This window comes from Hibiscus syriacus, unplaced genomic scaffold (assembly GCF_006381635.1).
Source record: "Hibiscus syriacus cultivar Baekdansim isolate YM2019G1 unplaced genomic scaffold, ASM638163v2 tig00110415_pilon, whole genome shotgun sequence".
Lineage (NCBI taxonomy): Eukaryota > Viridiplantae > Streptophyta > Magnoliopsida > Malvales > Malvaceae > Hibiscus > Hibiscus syriacus.
Window position 1 is genome coordinate 434,363 of NW_024062729.1, and position 23,315 is coordinate 457,677.

At 33.4% G+C, this 23,315-nt stretch overlaps 2 protein-coding genes and 1 pseudogene across 2 annotated transcripts; 2 read left to right on the forward strand and 1 right to left on the reverse strand.

The window, feature by feature from the left end:
* Nucleotides 1-800: 800 nt before the first annotated feature.
* On the reverse strand, nt 801-1,954 carry LOC120124134 (heat stress transcription factor C-1-like). The gene is made up of 2 exons (XM_039142869.1): nt 1,665-1,954; nt 801-1,562 (listed from the first exon to the last, which is right to left on the reverse strand). The coding sequence occupies exons 1-2, from the start codon at nt 1,875-1,877 to the stop codon at nt 816-818; spliced, it is 960 nt and encodes a 319-aa protein (XP_038998800.1). The 5' UTR covers nt 1,878-1,954; the 3' UTR covers nt 801-815.
* Nucleotides 1,955-13,358: 11,404 nt separating this feature from the next.
* On the forward strand, nt 13,359-17,302 carry LOC120124273 (annotated as a pseudogene).
* Nucleotides 17,303-19,504: 2,202 nt separating this feature from the next.
* On the forward strand, nt 19,505-21,859 carry LOC120124276. Its single transcript, XM_039142974.1, has 3 exons — nt 19,505-20,110; nt 21,439-21,510; nt 21,659-21,859. Exons 1-3 carry the CDS (start codon nt 19,541-19,543, stop codon nt 21,659-21,661), a joined length of 645 nt encoding a protein of 214 aa, XP_038998905.1. The 5' UTR covers nt 19,505-19,540; the 3' UTR covers nt 21,662-21,859.
* Nucleotides 21,860-23,315: the final 1,456 nt, after the last annotated feature.

Sequence of the window (23,315 nt, forward strand, 5' to 3'; positions counted from 1 at the left end):
TTAACAATGTACATATAATGTGTATACATAACTGCTCGAATCTGAAATATTAAAGAAGGATAATATTTTTTTATCATTAAAGACAATGTACATATAATCTACATACACAACTGTTTCATTTTATCATTAAAATCATTCAATAAATTTAGGGTAAATTATGCATTTAGTATCTAAATTATTAGTTTTGGCTCGTTTTAGTACCAAAACTTTCATTTTTTTCAAACTCATACCTAACATTTAGTTTTCATTTCATTTTAGTAATTCGCCGTTAAAATTTTAACTCGTTTAGTACCTAAACTATAAGTTTTAGCTCGTTTTAGTACATAAACTTTCAAATTTTTTCAAAACTTAATATTAAATTTTAAACGATGTACTAAATAAAACAAAAACTAAAGTTTTTTAATGACGGGGTACTTAAATGAAACAAAAACTAAGCTTCATGTATGATTTTGAAAAAAAATAAAATTTTATGTATTGAAACTGACTAAAAAATGATAGTTTATGTACCATGATAGTTTATGTACTTAATGTGTAATTTACCCATAAATTTATTATATCAATAAAATCTATATATTTGTAGATTGAAAGATATATAATGTTTGAGTATATTTAAATTTTTATTTTTGATATAATGTATAGATGAAAATATTAAAATTAAATTTAATCGATAATTATACATAATTTTATTAACCTTGTAACTAAATATATTTATATACAAAGCAAACATAAAATAAAATAAAATAGAAAATGAAAAACGCTAAATCTATAACTAAGAGCAAAAATCAATATATTAAAAGATAGAATCCAAGATAAATCTATAGTGAAAATGGATGAGGAGGTCGTGGACGCGCCTCCATCCATGCCGCCGCCATTTCTCCGAAATAACCCACTTGCCCGTTCCTATAGCCATACCCCGCTACGCTATTCGTGGACGGCGAATTCACCGCCATACCGTTTCCAATCTCCGTCGGAGCCATCTTCACCGCCGGCAATTGGCTCGTTACCGTGGAGCAACCATAGTTCATCAGTTGTATATTCTGTCCCAACAATTCTCTCGATTCCTGATCAGGCGACGGCGAAGTTTGATAACTCGAGCCACCAAATCCGGTTTTCGGAGACAAAATGACTCCCGTGAGACCGTCCTCTTCCTCCTCGGATTTCACCGAATTGTTTCTAGAGACGTTCGGCATCATCATCGTCAACCGCCGCTTCTTGTCGGCGTTGTGCTTCCTCTTCCGTTCCTTCTCGAGCACCATACGTGGAAGCAAATCGGGGTCTTCGACGACTTTATGGAGGAACGCCATCATTTGTTGCGGCCGTCTCTCGGTGGCTTCCAAACGCTTGTTCATCTCTAACAGCTCTTGTTCCAACGAATTTTGCCCCTCTTTTAGCCGCGCTATTTCCATCACTATTTCTTCTTTGTCTAATTCCTCGGCCTTCACCTGCATGTAAGCACTCTTATTATTCCTCCTCCTCCCTATGTTCTTCAACAAATGCTTTTGCCCTCTCAGAAACCATTCGTTGGCGAATTCCCACTTATCCGGATCCACCTTCTTGAAACCCTAAACACAAACAAACAGCACAAGAGCACGAAACCCGTCGGTAAAAGATCGAATAAGCAATATATATATATATATATATATATAGGCTAATTATAGACTTACATAAGTACTAAGCTGGCGAACGAAGCTAGAGAAATTGTTGTGCTTGAAGTAAACAGGCAAGATCCTTTGAGAGAAATCCAAAGGGTCGACGACTATGAAACTATTATTAGCTTTACCCCAAGTGATCAAGCCATCGGTCATCGGATCATTGACCATCTGATAAGTTTTAGCGACGAATGGAACGACGATATTCGGACTATTGTAGGCCTCCATTTTATCAAAAACACAGAAAACTAACCCTTTTGATTCTCTTCCACAGAGAGAATGAGTGAAGGGCAAATGGCAGAGCTGGGTTTTTTCTTTTTTTTTCTAGAGGGTTGAACCGTGGTAAAAATCAGGACGGGTTTGATATTTCCTTTGGGTCTGACCCACGTTGCTCCGGTTTTATTCTCTTTTTGATCCCGGTGGGTTTAGATATTTTTGAGTGTCGTTCACGCGCGCGCGTCTTGGAGGGAGGTATTTCGTCGGGCCTATGCTTTAGAATTAGTGACAAAGCGTAGCTAAATGGACAAGCCAAGTATAGTTTGTAGCTAAAGAATTTACCTATTCAAACTTTGTTGGAGCATAATTTAAAATTCCAATGCCTAGAGTGTACATGGAGCCATCATAACCTATTTGAGAATATTTATAGTGTCTTTTGTTAGAAAAAAATTGCGCATTAATCCGATTTTTTCTAATATCTTTTAATGTGTGTTAATCGTGGTTATTTGTTGACTAAATTATTAGATAAATTTGATTATTTTAATAATTCAAACTTTGAATTACGTTTTGATAAGTCACGTAGATCTGACGGTGATTTTGTTAATAAATTATGATTGATTAAAAAATTTCTATCTAATGAACGTAAACTAACCGGAGAGTGGAGATTCTAGTGGACAAAGAAATATATGTTGATTGGACTATAAAAACTTCAACGAGTCTATTTTAATGAAAAATTTAAAGTTTTACTTTTAATAGAATATCTCCAAAAGTATAAAAAAAAAACCAAAATACACATTTACTAAAAAGACCTAATTTGGGTAGGGCTAATTCCCATAACTCATAATATCTTAACGGTTTGTCAAGCAAATCATCACGCGCTAAGAAAATCCGATTTGCTTTCGATTGGGGGTGGAGAAATGCAATACATTTGAATACTCCTAAATCTATTGCATTTCTCCACCTTGTATTATATAATATATATACACCCCCTCTTATATATAGCTTGTGCGTTTAATAAATAGAAGCTTAGTGGTATAAATTTACGGTTTAAATAATTTATTGAGCTGTCTCAGTAGTAAAAGAGAATTTTATTTTCTTTAGAGTAAAGACAGAACTTCGTGAAGGCTCGGAGTAGTTAGCCAGTCTCTGAGCATAGGCAAAAGGGGCACTCACGCCCCTACTTGCTCAGAGAGTAAAATTATAAATTTATATATAATTAAAAGGGATAAATTATTTATTTAGTCATTCAATTATTTTATTTCTATTTTGGCCATCCAAATATTATTTTTCTTCAAAATCATACTTAACGTTGTATTTTTTATTACTCGTTATTAAAAAATTAACGACACTAAAGTGACATTTTTAAATTATTTTTTCACTTTTCACTTAATTATTCTTTTTTTGTAATACTTGTTATTAGAGGCCTAATTTCTATATTCGTCCCAGGCCATTAAAATCTCATAAACGGGCCTGAGAGTAATCTGGGGCCCTTCCAACTATTTTTTAATGTTTAAAATATTAAATATATATATATATATATATATATATATTGAGAAATAGATAAAATAAGTTGTGTTCGGCCCCTTAATTGAAAAAATAGATATTATTATGTGATCAACTCCCTCTATTTTTTACCAATACCTAGTTCCGCCAATGCTTTAGAGGATCTGAATTCGAGCAATTGTATTTGCATAGAGTGTATGTAATGTCAAAGTCCATGAAAACTTTTAAATAATACCACATTATAATCGCCTTAAATTATTCAATAAAATAAGGTTTTAAAAGATGGACACGATTTATATTATTCAATAAAATAAGGTTTTAAGATATTTGAAAGTTAAATTATATACGTTCAAAATTACATGTTATTTTATTTTTAGATTTAGTATGATTAAAATCTTATCCTACGTAGGATAATCTTTTTTTCTTAAAAATCATGGTAATGAAAAGATTTATATCTAACGAACCCTCATTAATCAAGCAGGTTCTAGCTAATATTAAACCCCCCCATCATTAATTAAGATTAAGACATTTTTCTTGTCTCACTATGGAACAACCTTGGAACTTAGTTCCTGCTAAATATTTTCTTAGGGTCTAAGTTTGATAAACAACTCAATGCAAATGGTTGTACTTGCTGTTGGATTAGACAGGTAATTATTTTTTCCAAGCACTTAGTCTATGTGATTTGGTTTTACTAAAATTCATTAACCGACTAAGAAATGTAATAATAAAATAAATGTTAAATGCAGTCATTATCCAACACTTCTTGAACGGTGGGTAATCGTGGTTTACTTGGATTTTTGGGATTTTCTTTTCTTTTTTTGGTGAACTTTGCCGGTGTAAAAGTCTGGTAGGTGACCTATTTAAGCAAGTAGACGCAATTAATCCTCACATTCAAGGATGAAATTTCAGTCCTTAAATATAGAAAAAAGTGTAAAGTTTAGTGATGAAATTTGTAATTTACCCTTATCTAAATTTTAAAAATCACAAGTTTGGGTCTAATTTGCTTAATTTAAAAATGAAAAGTACTTAAAATTGTATTTAAACTAGAAAGAACAATAGCAGCTTTGGTTCTTTTTTCTGCTTTTTCATTTATGATATTGACTGATATCAAAGAAGAAAATTTGGATGTAAAAGACAAGATCACCTGGTTCTCAGCTCCTCCTTTCGGAGGGTTCCACGTGCATTCGTGTTGTGCAAATTGCAAGCAAGAATGAGTGTTCAAACGATTAATTTTATTATAAATCGAATCGAATTATCATTAATTGAATTGATTAGTTTTTTTCTTTAATTGTTAATTGAATTAATTTTTTTAAAAAATATTAATCGAATCGAATAAAATTCTGGTTAATCGAATTAGCCTGTTTTTTTAATAATTTTTAATCAAATTAATTTTACTATAATAGAAGTATTTTTTTATTTGGGTTAAAATTTAATTAGGTATTAATAATTTAACGAGTCTAATGTTGCTACATATAGTTGAGATTCAGAAATTTGAGCTTGTAAGGTCAGGTTCGAATCATACCAGCGTCCCTCTTGGTGGACAATTTGTAAATTCCTATGTAAATCTCAAATGAGTCTTAAGTATACTCTGGCCCTGGATTGAGGGAGTCACCTCTGACCTAAACTTTTTGTGCAAAAATAATTATAATCGGGTCTCAATTCTTAATAAGCTTTAGCTTAAAATGTGTATTTATGATATATAATATATTTAATATTTAGTAATTTCGGTTAATTCGATTAATTAACTGATTTTAAAATGAATTAACCCGATTTCGAACTAAATTAATCGTTAACCGAACATTGAATAAAACATTAACTATTTTTCGACCAAACTAATTCGGTGGTCGACCAAATTAACTGAACTAATTTGATTAGATCAATTAATTCTGATAAAATCGAATAATGAACACAGCTGGTACCAAGGCCTTCCCTATCTTAGAAATCAAAATCTTTATTTATTAGTTTTATTTCAGATATCAGTAAATATCGTTAATTTTATATATTTGTGAATATGAAATTTATAATTATTATTGTTAAAATCACACTAAATAAAAAACTAATTATTTAATTCATTGAATTTATTGAGTAAGATAAAAAATTATGTTAATGTTCATAAATATGATTTTTTATTAATCTAAGGTGATTACAAAGTAATATATGTTCTAAATATTTTCAATCAGTTGATAATGAATGCTTAATCATCTTATTATAGTCGCTGGCGCTCGAATCCGTAATTTCTAAGAATAACAATAATTCCTTTAACCACCGAAATAATTTGATTCATACATAAATATGTTAAACTCGTAAACTACGATTCAATTAATTAATTTATTATAATGTATAGATAATAAAATGAATAAGAAAGATTTTAGGAAAAAATAAATTTCACCTTCAAAACCTAACTTTTTTCTGTTTCTATTCCGGCATAGAGAATCCAAAGAAAAACAATTGACAATACTGAAATAATTCCATAATATTGTAAAAATAAATTAACCAATAATATTGAAATGATTTATGTGGTGGAGGCCATGGGAAGAGCTGTGTAATAATTTTAATTATTATATTGATTAGAATAAAATCGATTTTAAGATAATAAATTTTACAACGATGTCACGATTTTAAGGGTAAATCGCGCGTTTAGCATCTAAATAGTTCGTTTTAGTACTTCAATTCATTTATATATATATATATATATATATATATATATATATATATATATAACGTTTAGTTTTTGTTTTGTTTTAGTACTATGCATTTAAAATCTTTAGTTTTTGTTTCATTTTAGTATTCTCGTTCAAAATTCAACGTTAAGTTTTGAAGATATTTAAACTTTAAGATACTCAAATTGACCAAAAATTATAATTTAGGTACTAAACATGTTAATTTTTTAACGGCAAGTTACTAAAATTAAATGAAAACTAAACGTTAGATATGATTTTGGAAAAAATAAAAGTCTAGGTACTAAAACGGATCAAAATTGATAATTTAGGCATTAAATGTGCAGTTAAACCTAATTTTAATTATCTTTTAGTAAGTAAATGAGGACAGGAGTTCGGTCCATGCTAATTTTGCTTTTTGCTCTTCTTTTTGGTGTATGACCCCATTCAGGTAGCATCCAGCATTCGTTTTCCTTTGTGGTTGGATTTGGACACATCTTAAAACACTCACCATTTCCATCTGACCCAGTTGGGGTTTGCCACTATTCTTAGCTATACCTGTACTTGAAGAAAATACATCCAAAAATAGTACTTTGATATATGAAAAATTAATATATATATAGAGAGAGAGAGGATGGATTGATGGAGGTAATTGTAAGGTAATTATCCTCTGAAAATTTCAATTTCAATTTTTATATTTTAATTTATTTTTTATAAGTTGGCCTCTTAATTTAAATCTATTATTCATCCGTGTAAACATATATATGAACTAGAGATGATCATGGGTAAGATTAGATCGTTTGTTGGCTAATTCAAATTTAATTCGAGTATAACACATCCTTTGTCTGTCATCCGGTTCAGCCCAAGTTTACGGAAGCTCCGCTCAATATGAAACTCGACCCGAATCGACGCATAAATGTAAACATTTTTGTTAAATAGAGAGAAAGTACAACAACTGTCGTTAAATATATATAAGTAATTTATATTATTATTTCAGGTTTAGCTTGAGTGTTTTTCATCTTAAACTCGAAATTGAATGATATGATCTTATCTTTTAAAAAATTTGATTTGATCGAACTTGAATTATCATTAAAAATTCGATCATATAAAATCAAATCAAAATTTATTCGATTCGAGTGAAATACCCTAAACCCTTTACACGATGACTCAACTTTCCAAATATATCAAATGATCAATGCTGAAGGTCCATATTCAATAGAAACGAGTGTTTTCTCATTTGTCAATTAAGTTGAGGGAAGCGTGGAAGATGTTTTGAGATTTGGACATATTTGATTGGTTGGGGTGGACATTGTACTATTGCCCCACTTGTCCATTTGGTAATGGAATTACCTTGCTTGGACCCGACTCTTAAGCAGCGTTTGGTTCAGGGTATCTCACATTACCAGGATGAATGAAATATCATTTCTCTGTTTGGTTGATAAATATTCTCAACCCTGGTAATAAGTATATAATAGTATTTTAATATATGTATAAAGGTAAAATATTATATACATAATTTTGAAAATAGTATATATTATATATAGTTTTAAAAAGAGAAAATAACTTGAGTGACTTAAAATGTTTTATAATATACGAGTTTAACAAACTTATTTTGAATTTGTAAAAATAACCAACGAATTCGCAACACGAAAGCCAATTTCGCAACACAGTTTCCGAATTCGCAACACGAATTTTTTTTTCGCAACTCGATTTTTAAATTCGTAACACGAGTTTCGTTTTCGCAACTCGATTTTCTAATTCGTAATGCGAGTTTCAATTAACACGAATTTCGTTTTCGTAACTCGATTTTTGAATTCGCAACGCGAATTTAAATTTCGCAACTCAACTTTTAATTTCGCAACACAAATGTTTTGGGTATATAAACTACTCTAAATCGTAACTCATAACCTAAACCCCTAAATCGCAACTCGAAAATGAAAATCGAGTTACGAATTCGAATTTTGAGTTGCGAATTCGAATTTCAAGTTGCGAATTTAAGTTTCGAGTTGCGAATTTGAATTTCGAGATGCGAATTCGATTTTCAAGTTGCGAAATCCATATTCAAGTTACGAATTCGAAAACTGAGTTGCGAAATGTAAATTCTTGTTGCGAATTCGAAAACTGTGATTTCGGGTTGCGAATTCGAAATTGAGTTACGAATTCGTTGGTTATTTTTGCAAACCCAAAAAAATTGGTTAAAATCATATATTATAATGCATTTTCGGCCACTCAAGTTATTTTATCTTTTAAAAATAGCATAGTTTTTGAAAATAGTATACGGTTTGAAAACAGTTTTTGAAAACAGTAAATAGTATATAGTTTTAAAAATAGTATTTAGTTTTAAGAAAACGGTTTTCGAAAATTATATATAGTATATAGCTTTAAAGATAATATATTATATAAATATAATTTTGAAAAAAACAGTTTTGAAAATAGTAATTATATTATATTTATGTTTTAAGTCAAGGTCCAAGTCCAGCTGAGGGTTAGGGTTTTTTTCCTTTCAAAATGGCAAAAATAGAGTATATATACCGTTCTTAGGAAAAATCACTTTTAGGTCATCACAGGTTTAGCATGTTTTAGTAATACAGTCCCTCGTTTTCTTTAATTTCATGAATTATTTCAAGCATGCAAGCACTGTTTATGTTATTTTCCATTTTATGTTAGCTTAGAACAAATAGAAGAAATTGCATATACGACCTTAGAACTTACTCGTGTTTTTAAATTTAAGTCACTGATTTTATATTTTTGTCCTCATTTCAAATCATTTGCTGAGATTTTATTTTATATATTTTAAGTCACTTTCTTAACTACTTCGAATGTATGTGTATTATTAGAGTTATTTTCCATATTTTTTTGTGTCGATTAATTTATGAGGTTAATAGATAATAATGTAAATTTAGTTTTTAGTCCCAATAAAATTACATTTTTGCTATTTTGTCTCTCTGTTTTTAACTTGTTTTGATTAAAGGCTTAATACTTGCATATGTTTTAATCTAGTTGCTCAATACTATATTAGTTAAATTTTTGTATGCTTTAGTTTGTTGTATTTTAGCCCTAACATATTCGTACTATTAGGTTTAGATTCTTTTAACTTATTCCTTAATTAGTATTTCTTTTAGAACTAGTCCCTAAATTTTAGAACTCTTTTGAAATTAGTTCTCGAACCTTAGTCTTTAAACTTAGGAAATAATTCGATTTGACTCTCGCATTAAAATACCCGAGGGTTTTCATCGATTATTTGTTTCAATAATTGGTTAAAATGAATTAAGTTATTAATTAGAGCCTCCATTTTAGGCAGAACTACACTTAGTCTTTAAATTTAAGGAATAATTTGATTTGGCTCTCTCATTAAAATGCCCTAGAGTTTTCATCGATTATTAGCTTCAATAATTGGTCAAATCAATTATGATTAATATTAGAGCCCACATTTCTAGGTTTAGACCTTTAGGTTCTTTAAATTACATAATTGGACACTTTAGGTTAGGGAAGCCTTAATTAATCCACCTAGTGTAATTAGGTTCAATAATAAATTGTTTGATTGCATTTGGTTTTAAAAGACAAGGCAATGCTTATTTATCAAGGAGTTAATAGTGTATCCTCCGCATTATGCTCAAGGGATGACCACTGGTAATTCCCGAAGTAAGTGGACATCCTTTTCAAACCCCTTATCATGCTTTCTTAAATCATTGAGGCAACGCTTGTTTATTGGGATCAATAACAAAGTATAATACCCTAATTTTGTCCAACCTTTCAAATCGGATCAAAATACCCGAATGGTGCAAGTGGGAATAGTTCAAGGGCTTGGAGAAATTGCAGACATTGAGATTTGGGCTTGGTGCTTGTTGTGGGATTTAAAGCTTAACTTTTATCAAATCCCTTACTTATCAGTGACAATTCAAAGTCTCGAATCCAAGTTCCCATTAACCTTTTTCATTCATGCACCAAATAAAAACAAACCATTAACCCAAACCGAAATTAAATGTCCATTTAAAAACCCATTAATCATAAACCCACATTTCCCAAACTGACCCCCTTTACATTTCCATTACACAATTAACCCATTTACAAATACCATTCACACATTCATCAATTACCCAAATCCAAAGACATGACCCATTTACATCCCAATAACCCATTACACTTCATATCAGACCCTAATTAACCCTAAAGCCCAACAACAAGCTTGAACCAACATTGTGACTTAGGGCAAACTTTGAACACTCCTCCAAGCTACCGCCGCCTCCAAGTCTCATCATCTCCAGTTGTCCCGAGTTCACATTCCACGCTCGCACCAGCAGGTCATTTGGTCCCCTTTCTCATTCGAAAGTTCCACGTCCTTCCACATTCCACGTGAGCAGCCGATTCATGTGCTTGCGGCCCCAGCAGGGCGTCATGCGAGATTCCATGCATGCCAACAGCCCATTGGCAGTGATCCCCTCACTCAATCATGCATCCAAAGCAGCAAGGTGGTCCCATTTGTAAATCGGCGTAAGTGTTGACTTTATGAATGCGCTCATAAGGGCATTTTGACTGTTGGTTTAGGGTTAGGTCGTAAATTTTGACTTTTTTTTGTGAAGATTCATGGATTTCATTTATTCAAATACTAATAACATCCAAAATTACAAGATTCTTAATACACTCAGGTTCATCGAAAAAGAACCATAATTGGTTTGGCATCGATATAGCCCTAGAAGCTAGCATATGTGCCACTCTGTTAGCATTGCGAGGAGTAGCAAAACTTGAAATTTGGATGTGCTGCGAGTCCTTCGTGAACCTCACTTAGAAGCATGTCAACCACCGAAATGTCTTCACTGTGATTATTCAAATGGTTAACTATCTCGATTGCGTCTTATTAGATGGTGACTTGATCCTATTCGTTTTCGATTGCAAATCTAACGGCATGGACGAAGGCTAATGCTTCAGCTGATTCGGGAGCATCCAGTTTACGAGTATGTCCTCCGATCACCATTCCGCAGTGGTCTCGAGCAACAAAGTCTAGCGCTGCCTCTCTTGTGTTGTCAATGAAAGCTCCATCCACGTTAATTTTGACCCTGCTTATCTCTGGGCGACACCACTGAGCGTTAACAGGTGGTCGATGGTTCAGATTATAGTGGTTTGAAAACTCTGTCACTGCTGTGAAGCTTGCTACCATCTCCCACGTTTTGCACACAACTTCACGATCGGCTTGGAGTTCTCCATCTTTGACCCAAATATTCCTCCTATTCCAAAGGTTCCAAAGAAGAATGACCATCCGAGAAAATCCCTCTCTTTCCAGCAAGTTGCTTGCGTGTTCGAGCCATTCTTTGCAGGAATCTGTTTGCATGCTAACAATCGAATGGTTCAGCCCACAAAGAAGAAAGAAGGTTAAGGTAAGTTTTCTTTCATTCTTTTATTTTCAAGCTCCTTGTCTAGTTGTTAACGTTTGGCAGAAACTAAACCCACATCACAAGCTTAAATGACTTTTGAGTTTTCTTTATGGCGAATTAAATTTGAATGGTACGAGTTCATTTGATAAGCTAATAACATTAGTGAATAAGCTAAGGATATAAATTAGTGAAATCTATCTAAATGGGTAATCTGAACAATAAGTTTATAAAATCACCATAAATTCCGCAAGAATTATTAGATTTTTATATCGTTAGATTCGTATATCAGTTTAGTTTTATTTAAAATAAACGGCTATTGATTCGGAAGTGTATACAAAAAGATATAAATTTTTAACCGATGATAGGTAAGAAATTTGACAATAGTTCTTTGAGGGTAGTGCAAATTGTCAAAATATAAAATTTTACAAACTTTTACAAATTTATACTTTAACCACCAAACTTTTACAACTTATATTTCAGTCACTAACCAAATTTTGGGATATTACACCTAGACATGGCCGAAACACTATAAGGCTCTACACATGATTTTAATCAACACACATGCCTTAGAATTAATCTCCAACATCACTAACATAAAAATCCTTCATCAATTCTTCAAAATCCATAAACACCACATGACCCTGATTTTCAATCTCATAAAATATGCATGGTCACCATGTAATATTTATACCGAATGATTGAGAATTTCATGTAGATTAATTCTCTATCTAATATCTTAATCCAAAAATGAATCATGTAGCTTTAAAAATGAAATCAAAATTTTCCCCTAGGTTGGTATGAAACTCACGGCTTGGAGAAGAAGAATAGCTGAAAATTCTCTTGAAATTTCTTCATTAATCTACTAGTACACTTGGTTTTAATCTAATTTAATTGAATTTAAAATTAAATTCATGAGAAATTCAAAAAATATCATTAATGAAACTTGATAATTACAATATGCCATTGCAATATATCCCATTAAAATATTCTTTAGTCAAAGATGAACCAATTTGACTTTGACTTTCTACTTTAGCCCTGAAATTTTAGAAAATTTTATTTTAGTCACTAAATTTTCCACTGTTTGGCCAAATCTGAAATATTACACTGATATGTGTTAAATTTCTTTGATCTAAAATATAGAAATAATATTTCCAAACTTTATTTATCATCCTTCAGATTTTCATAAAATTCCAGTTCTATCCGATTATCTGATTTCTATACCGAACTTTATCGTTTTGTAGCTTTTAACATAAATCCCGTAACGAAAATCTGATTTCTATGAAAATTATTGTGTTAGGTCAAATTGTTTATTTACGGACTAAAATATAACTTTTAAAATTATATTTTTTGTCCCTAAATTTTTAAAAATTTATACTTTAACAACTAAACTTTTAAAACTTATATTTTAATCACTAACCAAAATTTGGGTATTACAGGGAGAGCCAGGGGAACAAAAGAACTAACGTGCAAAACTGCGATCCAGCTCATCAGATAATATAAATCTACTATAAAGAATAGCATACTGGGGGCTGATTTTTCATTTAAGCCTTTATAAAATAAGTTCAGTTAAACCGTCGATAACGTCCGATTGATTCTCTCCATGTACACTGACGGTTTGGAATTTTAGTCTAAAAAGTCACCAAAATAAATCCATAATCATTAATTAATGAACCTTAATTATGCGATCCAGCTCATCAGATTCCCTCTAATCACGATTCCCCTAAAAGAAAACACCCCGTCTCACTTTCCATCTTCGCCACCCACTGCTCTCATCTAACGATCACGATCCATCCAAACCACCCCTTATCCGCACCGAATAAAAACATTTTAGTTCCCTAAACTACCCTCCTAACGTTTCGATGATCATTAAATGGACAAGGTAAGGGTATGATCGTAAAATAGGCACGGCGCCCATGTTTTTAGCTCTCTGCTGGAAACAAAGAAAAGGCTGTGAATGAGTGTTTCTTAAAATAAATAAAAGGAAAACTGTCTGATAAACGGCACTGAAGAAAGCTTTAAGCAAAGCTGCGAAGAGCCTTTTCTCGTCTTCTTTAATGGCGGATCTCTCGTTTTATTGATTTGCATTTTGAGTTTACAGCCTAGTTTTTGTGAGTTGGCTGAGTTGAATCGTTCTGCTGAGTTGAATAAGTGATCGGAGATGCTGGACGGAATCTTAGGCCGTGGTTTTACCTCCAAATGGTTTTTATTTTCTCTTCGAATAATGCATTGTTTCCTTCTTCATATTTTGGAAAATTAAATTGGTGAGATTTTTTTCCATTTTGTTCCTCTTGCAGCAAGTCATTGATAAAACTGATAAAGAGTCGGATCGAGGTAATAAGGAGGAGGAAGACTGCGACGCTTAAGTTTTTGAAGAAAGATATAGCTTATCTGCTCGCTAATGGCCTTGATGTTAATGCTTATGGCAGGGTAATTTATTTTTGAAAAACTGTTATTTCTATTTTTAATCCTTTCTAAAAAAATTCTATACTAATTTCATAGCGGAAGACTAAGGTTTCAAGTTTTCATGTTAATTTTTGTGCTTTTTGAATATTTGAACATTTTAAGCTTTGTTTAGATAAATATTTCTTTTTTCTGGACGCAAAATTATAAGTAAATGATGAGTTAACTTTTTGCGAGGTTGAAACAGGTAGAAGGATATATTGCTGAATTGGTCCTTTCATCTTGCTATGATTTTGTCGAGAAATGCTGTGATTTCGTGTTGAAGCATGTTTCACTTCTTCAAAAACTGAGGTATCTGAAGCTGTATTGTTTATTCCTCTTTGGTAGAATTTATGTTTATATTATTTAAATGCATGAGGATGAAATTGAAAAGAAACAAATCTGGATAAGGTTAGCATTCAACAACGCTGCAAAAGAAGCAAGAATCTCTGCTCAATCAGGTTTTCTTGTTAATTAAGGAAAGTACAAATAATCATTTCATCTGATCTCTCTCTCATAAACCCCATAAAACTTAAAGTATTGATGATTTTGCTAACAAGATCCCGTGGGGCGCTATTTTCTTTAAGGCTTCTTTATATAGTGATATCTTCATCCACTGCACTGAAAGGATGGATAAGGTTGTGTGTTTAATACAATGTTATTACTACATATTGTATGTTAACTAACCTTAAAAAGTATCCTAAGGAGAATCGATGGGGAAATCCAACTATTAACAGAAACTGTAACTTTCGACTGGCTAAATGTAAATTCCAAGACAGATTTTCGGTAAGTGCTTATGAGTTACATCTCTTTCATGGCAATCTGTGGCTGACTTTGTTTTAACGTGTGATTGCTGCATCTTGAATTATGATAGCCTTGCGTATACATGACTAGCCTGTGGCCTCTCATTGTAGGCTTTTCTATAGGCATATATCATCAGAAATATCAGGATAAATGGGGGACTGTAAGTTATGAAAATGAGTGATCCTTAAACTGTCAATTCTCTTCTGGGTAGTGCCATCTCTTATGCAATTTGTTTGTAATAACATTAACTTTTGCATACTAATGTATGCTCCTGTGAGCCATATTCTGCTGCAACCTGTGATAGGATCCATAATTTACAAGTTACATATACTTTTAACACGTGGTTGATGTAGTCACGTAGATTGTAATTACAGAAGGAATGTTGAATGCAAGATTTAGTTGTTATTATTCTTTCTGGATCACTTCCTCAATTTTCCCTCTTCTTTTATTGCATGAAGAGGCTATTCACATTTATATGTTTCTAATGACAAGAAAAAAGTTCTTATTTTCTTCAATCAATGCACAGAGATTGCCCAGAAGATTGCAGGGAAGCTGTATCATCTCTGATGTTTGCAGCTGCAAGATTCTCTGATTTGCCAGAGTTGCGTGATCTCAGGCAAATATTTCATGAAAGATATGGAAATTCCCTGGAATTATTTGTCAACAAACAGGTAATTTCCGTTTATCTGCCCCAAAAAGTGACTGATTTATGTCTTTGTCAGTGCTTTTCTTTGACCAACGTTATAAAATTTGATGATAGCTTGTCGAGAATTCTGCTTCAAATTCTTTCACAATGGAAAAGAAAGTCAAGGTAATGCATGATATAGCATCCGAGTTTTCCATAAAATGGGACTCTGAAGCTTTTAAGCAAAGAATGTCTAAACCTACTGTGATTCCACAGGTATGCTCCATCTTGTATTTTATCTTTACCTTTTAGGCATTCTCATTGAGCTTCCCATGCGGTATCCTCACAGTGGAACTCTTGATCTCCGGCATTGTTATACAGGACCAACCTAAAAATCATGGCTCTTTCCATGTTAATGGTCATAATCATAAACCAAACGGTGGAAGGAGTGCTGATCAACGAGAGGAAAATTCTGAAGTTTCATCTAAAGAAAAACTCGTAGCAGGTAAAGCTGGGCACAGATTGGGCAACTCTAAGGAGGATAGTGCCTCAAAAAGGGGTGAGATCGGCCTTCCACCTAAACAGGAATTCATTGTTGATGGGTACCATCCACATCATGGTAGGGAGCAAGCTACTGCAAGGAAGGAGACTCAAGACATTCCTTTACGGCAAAATCAAGAAGTATCTGCCGGCAAGCTTGACTATTGGAATGGGAATGATGTTGTCTTGAAAACAGCAAGATTAAGGAGTTCCTCGCATGGGAAAAGAACGGAGAGGGCTGATGTTGGAGCCAAACTACAAGATGGTAGGCAGAATGGTACACCTAGAAGAGATAACCAAGATGTTCCACCCGAGAGAAAGCCAGGGCAAAGTCGTAGTTATGCAGATCCTTGGTCAAAGAGTCGTGATAAAGACCAGTCTTCTGCTAATAACCATGGTCGCCAGTACAGTTTTCCAAATTCAACGAGAAAAACTCACAAGGAAGATGAACCCAAGTGGAAGTCCCACTTAAATAGTGGCATCCCTCCTCCTTATGTTAAACCCAGTACCAAACCGAAGGATCGCAGGCATGACGATGCTGATTTAGGATCATCACTTGCAGCTTCTACTGATCGTTCAACTCATGACCGGGCATATGAAGTTAATAGCGCTGATAAGTATCAAGACGGGTTATATCATCCTGATAAAGAGGGGAAGATAATTCCACCTGCTACTGTGAATGGTCATGATCGTGTTCGTGATAAAGATTATTACTATAATCATGATGGAAGTGATGCTCCTATACCAAGACGAAGATCTTCTCGAAGGCGACATAAATCATCTTCCAATCATTCCGAACTCAATAATGCCGAATACCTTGAACCTGCAAGGAGTAGAAGAACAAGAAGCATGAGAAAGGAGGACTCAAGACGAGGTCTGCAAATTTTATTTGATGACGAGCAGCATAAAGACGGTGAGGAGGAAAGGATAATTGACAAGCTATTGATACATTATAGTAAAAGCCACCATCCGGTGTAGAGGGAATGATAAGTAGAAAGTCTAAAAGCCGTCATGCACATCATAGGGGAAGTGATGTGGGTGATTGTGATGCTCCTCGGAAATCAAGCAGGGATAGATCTGATGATACATCCGAGACCGTTTCCTATCCAGCTCGATCAGTATCTCTCCCGCATGCACAGACGGCCGAATCAGAGGGGACCAAAGTGTATGCTCGTGCTGCTTCGTTTCAGCCAGATAGGTCGAATGCAGCCCAGCATGTGCATCCGAAGTTACCCGATTATGACGATTTGGCAGCTCACTTCGCGACAATGAAAGGAAGATAGACCTCTAAACCATACTGAATCATTCATTTTATCTAATCACTTTGATTGCGTTGCTATTGCCTATCGCATAGTAGTTTGAAGAGTATGCCTTCTAATGTGTTTATAGCACTTGTATTACAATATTTGTGACCAATGGCCTTAACAAGCCTTTATAGTGTTAAACACTTGCTGCATATTCCGGTGACCAGAATCAATATCACCTTCTTCATTTTCGAAATATCATAAAGTCAAAACCAAATTTTAGAAGTTCTCTTTTATTTTTAATATTCAACCTAAAATCAAACATTAAATTCTCTATTAGTTCAGTTATAATCCAAAAATAATGATTTAATACAATCATAGAATAACAAAACAAATAAGTTTTATAGTGATGAAAGAGGCCAAATTTCCATCTATTGTCATTCAAAGAGAAAGTACACTGAAACATTGAAAATTAATAATTTAGAAGATAACAATAATTTTTCATCTTGATTCACCACAAAAAAAAACAAAGTAAAAAGACAACAAACTAGAGGTTTGGCCATGGCAAATTTTGAACACTTGTGGGCATTGTTTAGATGATCTTAAAAGTAAAGTAGTTCATCATGATACAAACAAAATAAAGATACAAATAAATCTGAATGCATTGGAAAACAAATCACAAAAAGGGATAAAGCTATTGAAATACTATCGACAAATGCAAATCAGAGTCCATCGACGTGAGAAAACTATCCACGAACGCAAAACGCGTATCCAAAACAATCCGAAGATTTAAAGCAAGAAAGATAATATGATAACAAATAAGCGTCATCTTGATCAGTCGTGTTAATGTCAAATTCAACCATGAGAAAAAAGATAAATAAAAACAACGTCAAAAATCGTAAGCTACCAAAGATAAAGACAAATGGGTCATAAAGGCAGATAACATGTCACAAAGACACAATTATTCTTATTAAAAAAATTAAAAAAACAAAGAAAAAAAGATAATCGTTGGGCGACAACCAATATTAAAACTGGTGATGTCGCCGGTTAAACAAAATTAAAGAAGAAAAAATTAAATTGATTAATAAAATTGACACAAGTTATAAATAAGAAAAAAAAGGAAAAATAGAGGAGGAAGAGGAAGAAAGCAACTCGAAATAGTAAATCATTTTATCATTAAAATTAAAATATATATTTAATATGACCTGATATATAATATTTTATCATTGATAATGTATATATCTTACTAATATAATTATTTAGACCTAAATTACAAAAATAATATTTTTATCATATTAGACATATATTATTTATTTTATTTTATTAATAGACTATTATATTAAATTATTTTAAATTAATATCAAATTAATAAAATGTATAAATTTAAAAAATGAATAATTATTATACTATTTTATATTAGACATATATTTTATTTTAATGACTAATTGATATAGTTGTAATACTATTTTAATTAAGCAACTTAATTGTAACTTTTAGAAATAAAATAACTTATTTATAATAAAACTAATAATTTGACAAATATGTAAGTTAAAAGGCTTAAATATACAAAAGGTATCAAATGTATGTTTTTTATTTCAGTTTAGTGTCTAATGTTTATTTTATTCTAGTTTGGTGCCTAACGTTTCATTTCGTAATTCAAATTGGGTCAGGGCATGACATACCGTTAATTTTGGTCGTTAAGTGACACGTGTCACAACCTGGTAATTTTAAAAAAGTTTATTTAAAATTAAAAAAAAAATTAAAATTATATATATTTAAAAGAAAACACAAATTTTGAAATAAATCCACAACTTTTAAAACCCTCATTTCAACTCCTAAACCCACGTCGACCGTCGCCTTTTGCAGTCGACGAAGTTCCACCGACCTCCCCTCTCCTTAGCGACTAGAAACCCCCATGAAATCATGATCGAACGACGGTTGATTGGCCGTCACAATCATGTGGGATCGTGATTCTTATCGTCGTGGGAGTATAAAACGTTGATTCGTTATCGATAGACCATCAATCGATCAATATTTTATGGGGGTTTTGGTTGTTGAGGGAGGAGAGGTCAAGTGGAACTTCGTTAACGGCAAAAGACGACGATCGACGTGGGTTTAGAGGTTGAAATGAATGTTTTCAAAATTTTGGGTTTATTTCAAAATTTGTGTTTTCTTTTAAATATATATATTTAAAATTATATATATAATTTTAAATTTTAAATAAATTTTTTAAAATTATTAGGTTATGAAACGTGTTACTAAACGAAGAAATTAACGTCGTTGATAGTCCGGACACCTAAATGAATAACATAATAAAATATTAGACATCAAATTAAAACGAAATAAACATTATACACTAAACTAGAACCAAATGCATACGTTTTGCACCATTTGTATATTTAATCCAAGCTAAAACGACAACGTAGTACACCCAAGAAGCGTCCACATCTAACAAAGCAACACCGGCAAAACCGACGACTAGACAGCAGCGAAGATGTCGAAACAGGATTTACGAGAATCGTCCGTACCCTACACCCGACTCCCTCCAAACCCTAACCACCAAAACGTCATCGTTTTACCCGTCTATTACCACCGCCCTTACGATAACTTCCGTTGTCTCCGCTGTTCCCTCGCGATTGCCGCCGCCGCCGTCCTCTTTTCCGCCGCCGCTTTCTTCCTTTACCCTTCCGATCCAGCTCTCGAACTATCCCGTATCAAACTCAACCACATCGAAGTCCACTCGTCGCCCAAACCCACCCTCGATCTCTCCTTTTCGTTGACAATCAGGGTCCGCAATAGAGATTTCTTTTCCTTGGACTACGATAAGATCGTCGTTTCGGTTGGGTATAGAGGGAGGGAACTTGGAGCGGTGAGCTCAGCAGGAGGGCGCGTGAGAGCAAGAGGGAGCTCGTACGTGAACGCCACGCTCGATTTGGATGGACTTGAAGTTGTTCATGATGTGATTTATTTACTTTCCGATTGGGTTAAAGGGGTTATTCCCTTTGATACGAATACTAAAGTTGATGGAGATCTTGGCCTTTTTCTCTTTAAAATTCCCCTCAAGGTGAGCCTTTAATTATCGTCTCCTCGAATTTGATTCTGCGAATCTGATTTCAATTTGATGGTTTATTAGGTTCGAAGAGTATAGTTTCATAATTCAAACATTTCGCCCATTTTAGGTTCTGGGTTTTATTCTGCTTTGGCTACTGTGTTTTAGTTAATGATGCTCTTAGCTATTTGAAAGAACCCTGGATAAATCCCAAAACAATTTGAATAGGCTTATGCGTTTTGAACTTGTTAAGGCTCTCTATATATCTCTAGAAAAGAGCAGTAATTACTTGTTTATAGAAGTTGAAGCCTGGATAAATCCTTTAATGAAACCATCAAGAGAGAGATTATTTTCCAAGTGAAAATAGTTTGTCAGTGAAGATTAGTAGAATCGGATGGTTGTTGGACTTGTTAGAGCTCTGTGACTAAAGGTATAAGCATGATTATGGAGTGTATAAAATTTATGCCATGTATATTAACTCTTGTTTGTGGCTTTTTGCTAAGAGAATGAAGACTGAAGAGACCTCTGAAACTCTAGTACTCGGTTGAGTTTAAGCATAAATGTATAAGGGCATTTATGGTTTAGTGAACAACAGAATATGCAGAAATTCTTTTAAAGTAAAAAAACTTTATCCTTTCTTTTTTGAGGGGGCTATGGCTTTGTTGGTGGATTGTTGATATGGCTTTTTCTAATTAGCTATGTAAGCTGATGTATGGTCTCTAACTTCAATAATGTAATGACTTAATGCTATAAGTAGTTAAAATTTGGGTCGTCCGATGAAATCACAAAGCATGCCTATTGTTTAGCCCAAATTACAAGGATATGATAAACAAGGTTGGTTGATAGATTGACCAAGGATTAGTGGTTCCACGATTCCGGTTCCTTTTTATTATTGGATTCTATTTTATGATTTGTCAGCCTTAGTCTATAGATACATGATGTTCATAATAGCACAACCATAGCCAGTGGAACTTTTAAGCATTCTTAGTTTTTGGAATTCTTTTCATAAGTGTGTTTTTTTTTTTGATAGAATCTTTTCATAAGTGTTATACATATAACTTTAGTATGTGTTTAATATTTAGTTGAAAATACAAAGTTTTTAAGCACCCGAAAGTGTCTATTAGTATTGAACGGAGATGCTCCATACCCCCCTCCCTTTTGTTTTCTTTCTGTTCTGAGGATTGGTTTTTGTTAGCCTTGTTTTCTGTAGTTAATATTTTTCTTATTTTCGGGTGTTCTTCACTCCGAGACATTTTGTAGTTGTTTTAAGTAGTTATTCACAATGAATGAGAATGCTCAGTGCTTTAACCATCTTTAATTTTTTGCTATCTATGATGTTTCAGGAAAAAGTATCATGTGAGGTGTATGTGAATACAAGTAACCAGACAATTGTTCGTCAGGACTGCTATGCTGAGGTGAGGAATCAACTCGAAGGATACACTGCTAAGACCAGTTTTGCTTCCTTGCCATCTATAAGAAAAGTCTTTCTTCTATACCCGATTGCCCATTTTTTTAATGAAAGATCCATTCACTGATAACCCTATAATGGTTTGTAATTTGCAGTAATGTGGTGGACAGTGGATGTACTAGAAGTGGGAAACAGATTCAGATGCTGCTTTGATTTGGTTCCTCATTATACTGTATATGCGAATGTAAATTATCATAGTTCAGTTATCGAATAAGGTTCTGTATCCCCAAAGTACTTTTTTTCTTGCTCGGCAAGTAAGTGCGTATAGCTAGGAATTGTAAACCCATGATTGTGGCTTACCTTCTGGTACTATAAAATTGAGATGCAATTGAATTGAGATTCCAGCTTTGCACAGATAGACTATTCTACTGTTCTGCAGTTAGTTTCCTTCAAGCTGAGTAAGGAGAATAATTGTTAGATGAAATCCGAAAGATAATAGATTTTTACAGTTTTCCTTCGTTCCTTTATTCACAATTACAGTAAGTAAGAGATGATATCGAAATTTGAACTCCGATCCTTGAGGTGCACGATGGTTGGCGGCAGCCAGCATCGATGCCTGCAAAACGAACCATCTGCGTTGCACCAGCAACCCCGGTTTGCCACCACAAGGAACATCAGCGTAACACATTAGATTCCCCCTTCACTCTGGGTATTATTATGATGTACAGAGTTTGTAAAGCAAAGAATCAGTGTGCATGTGAGACTACATATAAAGAGAAGGAAAAGGAAAAGGAACAAGGCATAAAGCAGTGTTTTTTTCCCTGATAGATTCCATAAATGCTTTTGCTTTACTAGATGGGTTATTAGAGAGACTGGTCCAAAAGCATATGGCCACTTGTTGAAAAACATGACCTAATAAAACGATTCTCGCCCGCCAATCACCATGATTCCCCGGTTCAACATCAGTGCTGCCACGTGCTTCTGTGGCCATGGATTTGTTGTTTGTGTTACACTGGGTTTTGTGTTTTTTCTTTTTCTTTGTTTGCACAATGAAGAGATGACCTTTTGGAAACTTCCTAATCTGTTCCTCGTCAGAAAGTGGGTTAGTCTTGCTGGAATTTGCCAAAAATGGCGTCTACTTGGCTGTATATTACATTATTACTGCAGTTCCATATTACTAGGAGGAAAAAGGATGGTAGTAGGTTGGTTTCTGACTAAGAATTGGATCGGAACTGAACAGACTATGACAGGACTCTAATCGTGAATAATAATTGATATTAATGTTCTAAATTTATAACTTCATACTGCCGGCGTTTCTATCAAAAAATCACTCTTATACACAATAATTATCTGTTAGAAACCTTCTCTTTTAATATAACCTATCTAGCATTCTTTCTGACATGGTGATAAAAAAAAGCGGATCGTCAATCGCGCTTTCGCGAGATTTTTTCCAAGCTAGCACCATGTAAAAAAAGGCGCAGATCGTCAGACGTTCAGTGAAGGTGCGGATGGTCATCTGCGCATTTGTTTACGCGGCGTCAGTTCGAACAGAACCCCGAAAGCGTGACTGACAATTCACACTTTATTGTCATTGTGTCAGAAAATGTGCTAGATCGATAGTATTAGGGGAGAGGGTATTTGTGAGGTAATTATTGGGTCTAAGGGTGTTTTTTTTAGTAGAAACACCGATACAATGTGACGAATGATAACTTTATTAATAGTTTTGTACAACTTACTTTAAATGTATATAAGCATGAATGCATCTAGTGACCTCATTTATTAAAAGGAGTATTATTCTTCTTAGAAGTTATG